The sequence below is a fragment of the Pan paniscus genome, chromosome 15 (genome assembly GCF_029289425.2).
Source record: "Pan paniscus chromosome 15, NHGRI_mPanPan1-v2.0_pri, whole genome shotgun sequence".
In the NCBI taxonomy this organism is placed as follows: domain Eukaryota; kingdom Metazoa; phylum Chordata; class Mammalia; order Primates; family Hominidae; genus Pan; species Pan paniscus.
The window spans coordinates 14465921-14478942 of record NC_073264.2 but is presented as its reverse complement, the minus strand read 5'-3'; the positions used below and the strand labels follow the sequence as shown (position 1 = coordinate 14478942).

The following is a 13022-nucleotide window of genomic DNA, read 5'->3' as shown; positions in this document are numbered from 1 at the left end:
GCTCCTTTTGTGCTGTGATAAAGTATAATAGAAGAATTCGTTTTCAGGACATAGCAACAATGAGGGGGTAAATATCGCCTTTGTTTACCCAGATTGTTTTAGATAGATTTGAATAACTATTGGGTTCTTTCAGAATCATGCCAAAAGAGCAGGCAATGGGTCTGACTCCATGATGTGGTTAATGTGCTGTTGGGAGCTGGGGTTAGTATTGTTTAGTAACGGCCCAGTTACCAGGTCATGTGTTATGCTTCATTAGCACTCTGACATCTATCTGTCATAAGGAATATGTTTACTTAATTTGCTCTTGTGGTAGTTAGTTATGATCACTAGCATGCTTATTTTTCTATGTTTGCACAATCCTCTTAAAAAAAAACTGTAATTCAACGAACTTGTCTTTTCCATCCTACTCATGGTTCTTTGTCAATGCTGGTAACAGTGCAACACCAGACACAGGTTTGCGTATGGGCTGCAGGTGCCTGAACAGCACTGTGTAAAGGCACAGAGGTATGTGGCTGAGTCTTCAGGCTGGGATCCTTTGATGTACAAATAGCTGTAACCCTCCTTGGTATTAAGAGTGGCACTTATTCGTCCTGTCTTCTTTTCATCCCCATTTAAAGTCATTACAAACAAGGCCTCGGGGCTTTTTGCAGTTTCCCATCTGTACCAGTGTAAGGCATAAAAATTGCTGGAAGGGAAGCTGCAGGTGAAATTGGTGCTGTCTCCCTCCTGAACATGCAGTGACTGAGGACTTTGTTCCACGTTCACTATGCTGCTCACGCCTGTTTTTTTTAAAAAGAGTCAGACATAGAAATTGGTCTCTCTACAGAGTTGGCATTTTCTTCATACATCCCCAAGTAAAACCTAGAGTGTCTGACTGCATCCTCCTCCTTCCTCATCATCACCCCAGACTAAGAATGTCTCCTGTAACCCCTGGACTTACAGTCAAGATGAAGCCAGAGGATTAGTAATTGGGCTGCCAAAGGATTCTTCTCCATGTTTCCTGCTCACGTACCCACAGCAGAGAAAAGTTTTGCAGCCAAAATCTGTGGAAATATTCTGCTTCAGAAAACAGGATTCTGCATCTGGTTGCCTAGCCAATCAGAGACCAGCTCCCATAAATGTCCTAGAAACGCTCTGCCCTATGTTCAGTTTCCTGTGGTTCACAAAGAGGGGTTGAAGTAACTGCTTTCTTCAGGCCAACTTCATAAACTTTGAGGAAATCCCCCATGAGTGTGGAACACAACGAGAATTGACACCCTTTCAGAAGTGCACTGCCTAACTGTGGACTGCTATTATTCAAATTTAGAGGGAGTTACAGGTGGGATGGCATTTGTGGCAGGAAAAGCACTTTTCTTTGAATCTTCAAACGTTAAAAAACAACTTTTGAATCCCCCTCAAATTATAAATGTGCACACATCTAAATTACCTTTTTCTTTATGTACATCAATAAGAAAGTCATGCAATAGAGACATTACTGTTTCCAATTTACAAACAAAAAATAACCCAAAGCTCAAGGAGATGAAATAATTCACTCAAGGTCAATTACCTAAGTGGCATATTAAGAATTAGAACATATATCTGTCTAGCTCTAGACTTTATAATATTTGGAATCTGATATGCCACCTACATTTGTGATGCACCATGAATGTTTTACATGTTACATATGTTCCAAAAATTATGGAAGTCTAATTTGTGGATATTCTTTATTAAGGCTAAAAAAATGAGAACAACCCAAATGTCCATCAGCTGGTGAATGAATAAACAAAATGCAGTATGTTCATACAAGATGTGAATGATATTGGGCAACAAAAATAAATAAATAATAAATAAAATAAAATAAAATAAATAAGCAAAAATGAAATAAATAAAATAAAACATAATATATGCTACAACACAGATGAGCCTCAAAAATACTATTTTAAGAAAAAGAATCCAGCCACAAAAGATTACATATTGAGTGATTCCATTTATATGAAATGTTCAGAAAAGGAAGGTGTATAAAGATATAAGCCGGTTGCCTGGGGCCAGGGTTGGATTAGAGATTAACTATAAGTTTGGCATGAAGGATCTTTCTAGAGTGTTGAAAAGGATTTACAAATAGATTATGGTAATAGTTTCATAAATCAGTTATTAATTAAAAATCACTGAACCATACATTTAAAATGGATGAATTTATGGAACGTAAACATACTCCAATAAAGTTGTTTAAAAGTAAATAAGAATTATGCTGTCTTGCTTCTGTCACAGTCCAGATATAATGTTAGTTTGATTCAATATGCATGTATTTTTTAAACAGTAATTTTTGTGCTTTGAATTTCCCTAGGAGCTCTGAGGAATTAAAAATTACAAAGCTACAGCCTCGTCTAGGGGAGAGGAAAAGAAAGAAAAAAAGATTACAAAGCAACATTCCCTAGTCCCTGTGAGCCCAAAATATAATTGGAGAAATAAGATATATCCAAGGGAAATTTAATAATATAAGATAGCATTAATTAATTTTTTTCAGAATATAAATTTAACCTCTAGGTATTTAGTGTATGAAGTGCCTTTAAAACCTTTCCAGTGAACAACTGAAGTAAGCAAAGGAAACAGCATGGGGTATGTACTAAAATCAGGGGACAGCACTTTCCACATACATTTAAATCACGTTCTAAAAAATTAGAACAGGATTAGAAAGTATCTCAATGGTTAACTTCTAGCTTTCCTTCCCAGGAAAGGAGATAAAGGTATGGGTAGTAAAGGAAATCCTGGAAGCCTCGATAATGACTCCTAGTTCAGAAGCATGAGGACTAGGGTTAGGGATGGCTGCTAGACAAACAAGCCATTCTTTTTTTTAAATTATACTTTAAGTCCCGGGGTACATGTTCAGAACGTGCAGCTTTGTTACATAGGTATACACATGCCCTGGTGGTTTGCTGCACCCATCGACCTGTCACCTACGTTAGGTATTTCTCCTAATGTTATCCCTCCTCTAGTCCCCCATCCCCTGACAGATCCTGGTGTGTGATATTCCCCTCCCTGTGTCCATGTGTTCTCATTGTTCAACTCCCACTTATGAGTGAGAACATGCAGTGTTTGGTTTTCTGGTCTTGTGATAGCTTGCTGAGAATGATGGTTTCCAGCTTCATTCATGTCCCTGCCAAGGACATAAACTCATCCTTCTTATGGCTGCATAGTATTCCATGGTGTATATGTGCCACATCTACAAGATAAAATTCAGTATTTTTCCGAGAGGCATTTTGTAATTTGCATAGCACATTTTATGTACTGTAATACATATCCATGTTCTATCATGTTTCTTACTGTTAGTGGGAAATCAGTGGCGTTATGATGCTGTATTGGGAGGTTGGGTGGCATATGATAACATGGAGAGAGTATGCTACACTGTGTTCCCTACAATGTCTTACTTTTCTCCATCATTGACTCTTGTTATCACTTCTTAGGATATTTCTATACTACAGTAAGGGACAGAGCAGTAGACGAACTCTCACTTAATAGAGAAAAACTTCCCACCTTGTGCAATAATGCCAACATTTGTTTCCAAGTTATTCCATTAGCCTAAATCATCCCATATATTATATTTGCCGTTTTGAAATCAATCACCCTCACATATTCAGGGAAAAATATTTTTAAAATAAAATTTTAAAAAATCCCAGCCAGTCCTGCTGAATCCTGTCTCACATGATTACTACAATGGGAAGGTTACTGACATTAGTTCAGAAATGTTAGCTCCTGTTGCAACCAGGCTTCACCACAGCTTAGCCCGTGAACACTGGAGGGCAGCAGGGAGGCCAGCATAAACCTCACCAAATAGTTCAGCGGGACACCAGGTGGCAGTGCTTCAGAACTTGGTGCTTTAGTTCTCAACACGTGGAATATGCTAGAGCCTGATTCTCAAAGAAGGAAAATACAATAGAAAGATTTCGATAAAGGCTTCACAAGGTGGTGACTTTTGTGTAAAGACGTAGAGGAGTTCAGAGGTACACCATGAAGTTTTGTGGGGGTATAGCATTGCAGGCAGAGTGGGCAAAGGCCTTGATATGGAAGCCTGCTTGGAGTGTTTAAGGAATAGTATCTCATCTTTCCCTCTAGCCTCTTGTGCTTCATAGCACACTACTGTAGAAGAGACTCACTGATACATTCAGCACTCTTAAATACTTAGTCGGTGATTTCCTCCATCTGTTGATCCTGAGGCAATTTGTGCCTAGGTTTGGCATCTTGTCATCCTCACTGAGAAAGCCAATGCTGCTGCTTTGGGGCTATTTGCTTCTCCATAGTCCAAACTTTGATTTTTTAGGAGCCCTCTAAGATGTTACACCCTGGCTGACTTTAGTTAGAGATGCTTTTCAAAGTTAGGGAAAGTTGTGTCTCATTTCCCAAATATAAAAAATTGGAAGACTAAAACCTATCTTGTAGGGTGTATGATGCTTAAATTAGGTAATGAATTTGAAATGTATAAATAGTGCTTGACATATAGTACGGCCAGTGAATACCAACTTTCTTTTTTCCTAGTAAAACCTGCTTTCCTTCAGTGTTCCAGTCTTTAGCCTGTTACTGCTTTTTCTTCTTCCACTGAACATGGTTCAATGATGGACATGTTAAAAGAAAAACTTTAGACGCATTAAATTTTACAGAGTTTAATTGAGCAAAGAACGATTAGAGATTCAGGCAGCCCCCCACCAGACCAGAACAGGTTCAGAGAGACTCTGGCACTGCCACATGGTCAAAGAATATTTATGGACAGAGAAAGTAAAGTGACTTATAGAAAAAGGAAGTAAGGTACAGAAACAGATGGATTGGTTAAAGCTTGGCATTTGCCTTATTTGAACATGTTTGAACAGTTGGCCACCTATGGCCGAAACTTAGGGATTGGTGGAGAGCAGACTGTAGCCTGTTTATGCATCCTGTTAGGTTACAGGGCACTATGTATGGAGAAACCTTTGCCCTGAGTTTAAAATAAATAAGGAGGCAGCTTTAGGCTAAACTTAATTTAACAGAAGTTTCTAGAAAACCTACTTGGCCATCCCTTCCCCTGGAAGTAGTCACTATTTTTCATTATCCTCTTGTGGTCATTTCCTCCTGGCTACATTAATACAATTGGGGTGCTGAAAGGGCACAGGGGGATCACTCAATGGGGTTTCATTTTCATTTTCTTAATGAGTAATTATATTAAGTGCTTTTTGCGTATGCTTATTACTATTAGATATCATATTTCTGAAGTGTCTCTTCAAGTTTTGGCCATTTGTATTGTTTTCTCATTGCTTATTGACTTGTACAAGTTTTTTATATATTCTGCATTTGAATCTTTTTCAGAAATATGCCAATGCAAATATAATTTCCCAATCTGTGCACTGACTTTCCACTTTTTTAACAATGATTTTTGACAAAGGGTTTAAAATTAGACTTTCATGTTCATAGGAAGCTAGCTAGAGAGTTTTTTTTGTTTGTTTGTTTGTTTTATAAGTACTCTAAAAATAATTTTTCCTCTTTGGCTTCTGTTGATTTTGATGAGAATTCAGCAATCATTCTTAAAGACATTTCCCAGAACATGATATATCAACTTTCTCTGGCTGCTGGCAAGTTTTGCTTTGTTTTAGTCCACTTAGACATTCTGAATATGGACTTTCCTTCCACATCTGCACTGCTTCTGGCAAAACCACAGTGGTGGACTTAGAGAATTCCTTACTCAACTTTATGGCATTCTGTATAACATTGCTCCTGACCAAGGAGCTTGTTTTATAGAAAGTCAAGTGTACCAGTGAGTTGAGGTGCTTGCTGAAAACAGATTATGAAACGGGTAATGGAAGAGGTAGTTATAGAAACCAGCTACAATCATGTGACCATTTGTGGGAAAAAAGACTATACTGTTATAAACATTTCTTTTTCATTGTCATATGAAAATATTAAAATACATGTCAACCATTTTTTACTCTGCTCCCATTTGCCTATACATAATAGTGAAAGATATGTTAATAAGTTACTCTTATAGCTTGTTATATCTCAGAAGCTAAACTACAGGATATCAATGGGAGAGTGTGACTCAGCTAGAAGAGGAAAGAACATCACCCAAAGATGAATAAATACTTTGTATTCTCTTTGGGGGAGAGGGTTAGGGTATGTGTGGTTGAATGAAGAACAGTGGCATCATATTGGCAGGAAGTATGCTTTTTAAAATTGCCTTTATTTGAAAGCTAAGTGCTATTAAAAGAGGTGCATATGGATGTCAAGTTTATAAGGTGGGGGCATTGTGGTAACTTCGTACTGTCTCATTGTAACTACCTGGAAATATATTTCTAAGAAAATCCTTCCCTATATTGTTCTCGATTAAGTTGAAAAAAATTGTGCAAGGCAGGTGCCAGGCTCCAGGCACTGTGGCAACTCACATATGTTGCTACTGATCTGCTAACTCATCTTATTGTTGATTCACAACTCCCCCACTCCCCCCAGATCTTCTCTTTCAGCTTCTCTTTTCCTTGGGCCAAGTACCCAGGGAGCATGATAGCAAATAACACCATTTCTTCTGAAGGTCACCAACACTATGAGATTGAAGGAGGTAAGAGACAGACAAGTTTTAGTTTGTCCTCGTGGGTTCCACCTGTCACCATGGGTTCCAAAATGTCTTTACAAATCACAGCTTTTGCATGCTCTTGTCCATGTTCAACTCTCCTTCCCAAATGTGAGTCTAGCTAACCTAGAGTAAATTCAGGCTCAATACTGGATGCAAAGACAACAGCTTTGCATAGGAGTAAGAGCAGATTATGGCATTGTATCACATAGAAATCTGGCATGCTTATCACGACTTTGTTTTACACATGAAAAACATACCCAGCCACAGAATTTAACAAGTGAGACTGAATACTTTGGATTAATGGGATAGAAATGTGGTATCAGGAGAATTCTAGGACACATGATCTAAGAAGTACTATTCTATTTGTGAAGCCAACAGGACTGAATGTCCTGATCCTCTTCAGCCTAGTACATAAAACTCAATGTCAGATTTTGAAAAGATTACATTTTATTCCTATTACAATTTCATAAAAACATAAACAACTAAGTAACTTCCGAGAGCCACCAGTTCCAGCAATTGCATGAGGTCTAATCCTTATAATTAATCTTATTCTACATCTTTCACGATGGTTCTGCTTCCCTGATTGTACCCTAACTGACATAAAGCCTAAGAGGAAAGGGCTAAGGAAATGATTTTTATGGTGATTCAAGATAACTAGACCCAGATTTCTGCTGTGAGCATCGTTAAGTGAAACTGCCACTTTAAGTTATTATGTGGAAGTCTTTCCAACTTTAGACAACTTTACACATTTTCTGTATGATCTATTTTAAGTAAAAATTGAAGTATTAGAAGAAAGTTGCTCTGAACACCTGTTTCCAAATGAGATAGAAGGAGGTTTTACTTGGAATTAAATCATCTGATCCAGACCACAGATTAAATCCACAGACCACAGTCACTACCCTCTCCTGCCTGAGATCTGCAGGTGTGCATTTCAGGTTGGCTCCTGTAGCAAAGGATGGGGAGTAGAGGGGTTCTCTTATTGAGCCCTAGGGTTTTTGTTTGGCTTTTACTATCACTTCAAACACTGTGAGTTCCCAAAGAGCACAAAAGTACTTTGCTGAATCTTCTAGCTGTAAGGCTGAAATGGTTAAGGTGACGGATTTCGCTGCTTTCTTGAAGTTGACAGAATAGCGACCACTTTTTGCATTCAGTTCATCAGAACCCTGGCGAATAAGGAAAATCATCTCTTTGCTGGGAAGTTGCTTGTACCAAAAAATATAATATGACCACCAACTTGCTTCATGCAGGCAGTTCAGGGTGACTGCTTTCCTCACTGGCATGGATACTGATGACTGGGCTTGAGTAACCTTCTGGGCCACACTGGATCCTGTGGGAAAAATCAGAAAACAGAGCTGATCCTTTGATATAGTGAATAAAATATCGTAAGAGCTAGACTAATTTAGGACCCAGAGACAAACCAAACTAAAATCATAATATGCTCGCTTTTTTCCAATTTCTCCTTTCCTCCTCAAGTCCATGAGAAATACCATACGCCTGTTTGGAATCCTTCCACCCTTAACATTTTTACTCACACTTGGAACCATCCATACCAGAGTAGCTGAAGGCCACAAATACACACAGCAGGCTGGAGAACAGCATGTGGCATGTAGCTCTTTGCACAAATGTGAGTTGTGCTGCCTGAAGCTCAAAGTTCAGTGCCTATGAGGGCCCTGTGGTGTGTATATGTAGTTCCTGGGTTCTGATGCTATCTCCCCAAACAGGAAATTGAGTCTCATGTTCATAGACTACATGGCTATGCACAGATGAGGAAAAATGTCTGGCTCACCCCTGAATCTTTACTTTGTCTAGTTGTCTTTCCCTAGTCATTAGGATAGACAGAACCTAGAAAAGGGATATAAGAAAAGCAATTTGTATTGAGGGGAACTGCAGTTGAACCAGTTGACATACATTGATATTATTTATTTAGCATATATATACTTTTTGCCATCAGAAACTAATTAAATTTAAAAGAAAAATACTCAGATATTTGACTTTCTCTGTGAAAGGCAGTCCTATTCTAAACAATTACTGCATCTCTTTCTTCCTCCTTACTGAGGTCTAGGGCCCTAGTTAAGTTCTATAATAAGTAAAGCTACTTCAAAATCAAATGATAAAAATCAGTCCTTCTCGACTTTCAGAAGCTGCTCAGTTTTTTATCTCTTTATGAAATTATAACAGCAATAAAATGTAATCATTTCAAAATCTGACACTAAGTTTTATTTACTAGACTGAGGAGGATCAGGATATTCAGTCCTGTTGCCTTCACAAGTAGAATTACACTTCTTAGATCATGTGTCCTAGAATTGTCCTGATATCACATTTTCTATCCCATTGATCCAAAGTATTCAGTCTCACTTGTTACATTCTGTGGCTGGGAATTTTTTTAATTTTTAATGGTAAGCATAAGACATTGTTTGTCATGATAAGCATACAAGATCTCTCTGTGATGCAAATGATACAATGCTATAATATACTCCCACAGAACGTGTTATCTGAAGGTTGCAAGAACTTTGTGCATGTCAATACCACAGAAGTTGGTGGCTGAATTTTTTGTATGCTGTTATGTGATTGTACGGAATTTAGATGTTAATCTTCCATGAGATTTCATTGTCTTTTTTAAATTTTTAAATAGAAAAATTTTTATTTTAGAGTTGGGGTCTCTCTTTGTCACCCAGACTGAAGTGCAGTGGCACAATCAGAACTCACTGCAGCCTGGAACTCCTAGGCTCAAGTAATTGTGTCACCGCAGCCTCCCAAATGGCTAGGACTCCAGTTGCAAGCTACCAGGCCTGGCTAAATTTTTATTTTACTTTGTAGAGATGGAGTCTTTCTATGTTGCCCAGACTGGTCTCAAACTCCTGGCCTCAAGTGACCTTATCTTGGCTTCCCAAAGTGCTGGGATTATATGTGTGAACCCAGCCCCTAGTTTCACTAACTTAATGGACAAATTAATGTAAAGGGACCAAGAGATAGCTAAGAAAGAAAGTGCAGACAAGGTCTCTAAAACATTTCCAGTTCTTCTATAAAGGTCAAAATAGCGTATCACTGAGTGGTGCAGGGAATAGTTTCTCATTGTTTGAGACATCTACTCCTTAGTCCCGTTTCACCTCTGAGTGCTGAGAGGTAGCCATGCTCTGTTTAGCAATTATTTGTACCTAAGTAGATGGAGACCATGAATACCCACAGTAGACTGGGAAGCAGTATGATGGCAGGATTTCCTTCCTGTTGAAATAGCCCTGCTCTGTACCCTGACAGTACAGGTGCAGGGTCCCTCAGTTCTGTATGGAAGCTTCCTCTGAAATGTGGTTTCTGGGTGGGTCAAGTGTGAATGTGCTATCATAATCCCTAGGCTGGGAAATTGGTTCTATCCTAAACATCGTTTTGCCCTTTCTTATAATTTAATTAACAAAGGACAAAGGATTATATCTGGTAAAGGACATGCATGAAACAATATTGAAGGAATTCTTAAAAGGAGATTAGTCATTTAAAATTTCCAAGTTTAGGAAATTGATCTGTGATAAATCTGAGGGGCTTATCTGAAACCAATTTATTACGAATCATGCCTTTGATTACAAATATACATTCACGTTTTGATTGTTCACTTGCTACCAACCTGAGTCAAAGGTAAAGCTGCTCACCAATCCTTGGCTTTGACACAGGAGACAAACCAGAAGTCATCACCTCCCGTCCTTCCTACTTACCCATCAAACCAAGGGAATTGGAACTTCACAATGGCAAAGCAACACCTCAGACAAATGAGATTTTAAAAAAAAGACTCCCAGGTTCTGTATTTTCTCCAGTTGTGTGTTCTACGGTCAATAGTAACAGCAAAGGCCTATTATTTCTACTATAACCCCATGCTAAATTTTATTAGAAGCTCTAGGATGGGAGAATTAATGGGCCCTCTGAATTCAAATCTTCAGCTATGCTGTTGCCATCAGTGCATGTGTACTGTTTGGTGTAATTCTATAATTTTTAATAGTTTTCAGGAAGACAAGGCTGGATCCTGGGTCCTGTTTGGGGCGGCGTGAGAGAGGGGGCCGCGGGTGTCTCGTCCTGTCCCAGGCCCAAACGCCAGGGGTCCTGTCCTCAGGACCTGCTTGAGCCGACTTCCACCGAGGCAGGGGGAGCTTCAGGACGCCTGCTGTGTTCTCCGGACTCCCGTTGAGATCCGATTTTGGCCCACTCCGAGTGAGATAGGATGGGCTCACCACATCTGGACGGGCCGGCAGGGCCTCGCTGCAGCACAGAATGATCCCATATGTCTCAAGGCCGAGTGTCAGCTGCAAATTCACTCATCCATCAGCCCTCTGCCTCCCTCCTCCTTTGAAAGAGCAGTGGCCTGCCCGGCTTGTAAAAGACCTGGGGTTCTGGAAAGCCGACCGCGCTTTAAAGGACACCTGCAATGAGGAACAGAGGTGAATCCGAGGGGGAGACCATGTGACCACGAGTGGCACTGGTCAATCCCCCAGCAGTTGGTGTTAATGTGTGTCACCGGAGGCATACGGGGCAACGGCGAAACAAAGGGTGGTGTCCAGGTATATGCCGGTGGAAGGGGGAACCGTGTGACATTTCCATCAATGCCAAGGAAAATCAAAGAACACCTGGGACCCGGGGGTTGGCCGGGAGGCCAGTGCCTCACCCAAGCCACGTTTTCAAATGCCTACCAGAGGAGCAAAGAGGTTTCTGCAAAATTCGCAACACCCCCAATCCACCACCGACCTGGTAGCCCTGACGCAACTTCGGCTGGCACAAACCCACAGTGAGTGGGAAAGAAACACACAGAATGAGAGACAGAGAGAGAAGAGAAAATGGGAGACACACACACAGACACATAGACACACACGCACAAACACACATACACACACACATAGAGTCACACAGCAGAGGCATTGAAACACACACCCACAGGCAACCCCTGAGGCTGCGGGGTCCTGTTCTGGAGGAGAACGGCCCACGGGTGAGAGAGCAGCCCAGGGGCACGCATGCCGACACGTCCTCGAGACCACGGACGGCGGCACGACTTTTGGGGAGACTCACCCCAACCAAAACCATCCGTGAAGGCCTGAGGCTGGGATCCCGTGCTGCTTCCCTCATCTCCGCCTGGGGTTTCATTATCATGGTCGGCCCATTGTGACTCCTGGCATCCGGAGACGTTCCCTTCGACCCGGGGAGAGGTGAGGCCTTAGCATCAGAGCCTGGACACCCAAGCAATGCCACGGAGGGCTCCTGCTCTGCCAAACCTCAGGGCCTGGTTTCTAAGACAACCGTGGGAACCACTGTGACGGGAGAAACCGCTCGCGCCTCGCGCATGCGCATTGGCTGAGCCGATTCGCACTCCACTCCTGACAGATAGGCTGCGTCCCCTTTAAATACTGCCACCGCCGCGCGACGGCCGTGATGCTCCTGCAGCCGCCGTGGCGGAGGCTGGATCCTGGATCCGCTGTTTGGGGCGGTGTGGGAAAAGGGGCCGCGGGTGTCTCTTCCTGTCCCAGGCCCAAACCCCCAGTGGTCCTGTCCTAAGGAGCTGCTTCCGCCCACTTCCACCGAGGGAGGAGGAGCTTCAGGACGCCTGATGTGTTCTCCTTACTCCCCTTGAGATCCGATTTTGGCCCTCTCCGAGTGAGACAGGACGGGCTCACCACATCTGGTCAGGCCGGCAGGGCCTGGCTGCAGCACAGAAGGATCCCATAGGTCTCAAGGCCTAGTGTCAGCTGCAAATTCACTCATCCATCAGCCCTCTGCTTCCCTCCTCCTTTGAAAGAACAGTGGCCTGCCCGGCTTGTAAAAGCCCTGGGGTTCCGGAAAGCCGACCGCGCTTTACAGGACACCTGCAATGAGGAACACAGGCGAAACCGAGGGGGAGACCATGTGACCACGCGTGTCACTGGCCAATCCCACAGCAGTTGGTGTCAATGTGTGTCACCGGAGGCATACGTGGTGACGGCGAAACAAAGGGTGGTGTCCAGGTATGTGCCGGTGGAAGGGGGAAACGGGTGACCTTTCCATCAATGCCAAGGAAAATCAAAGAACACCTGGGACCCGGGGGTTGGGGGGTCCGCCTGTGCCTGACCCAAGCCACGTTTTCAAATGCCTACCAGAGGAGCAAAGAGGTTTCTGCAAAATTAGTAACACCCCCAATCCTCCACCGACCTGGTAGCCCTGACGCAACTTCGGCTGGCCCAAATCCACAGACAGTGGGAAAGAAACACACAGAGACTGAGAGACAGAGAGAGAAGAGAGAATGGGAGACACACACACAGCCACCTACACACACACACACACACACACACACACACACACACAGTCATACAGCAGAGGATAGCAGCCCAGGGGCACGCAGGCCGACCCGTCATCGAGATCACGGACGGCGGCACGACTTTTGGGGAGACTAACCCCAGCCAACACTGTCCGTGCAGGCCTGAGGCTGGTATCCCGTGCTGCTTCCCCCGTCTCC

At 42.3% G+C, this 13022-nt stretch overlaps 1 gene segment (V, D, J or C); it reads right to left on the bottom strand.

Annotated features, from left to right (window-relative positions):
* Positions 1-371: 371 nt before the first annotated feature.
* On the bottom strand, positions 372-1841 carry LOC100993134 (T cell receptor alpha variable 24-like). The segment is given in 2 exon segments: positions 372-779; positions 941-1841. Coding segments are annotated over 2 exon segments (414 nt in total).
* Positions 1842-13022: the final 11181 nt, after the last annotated feature.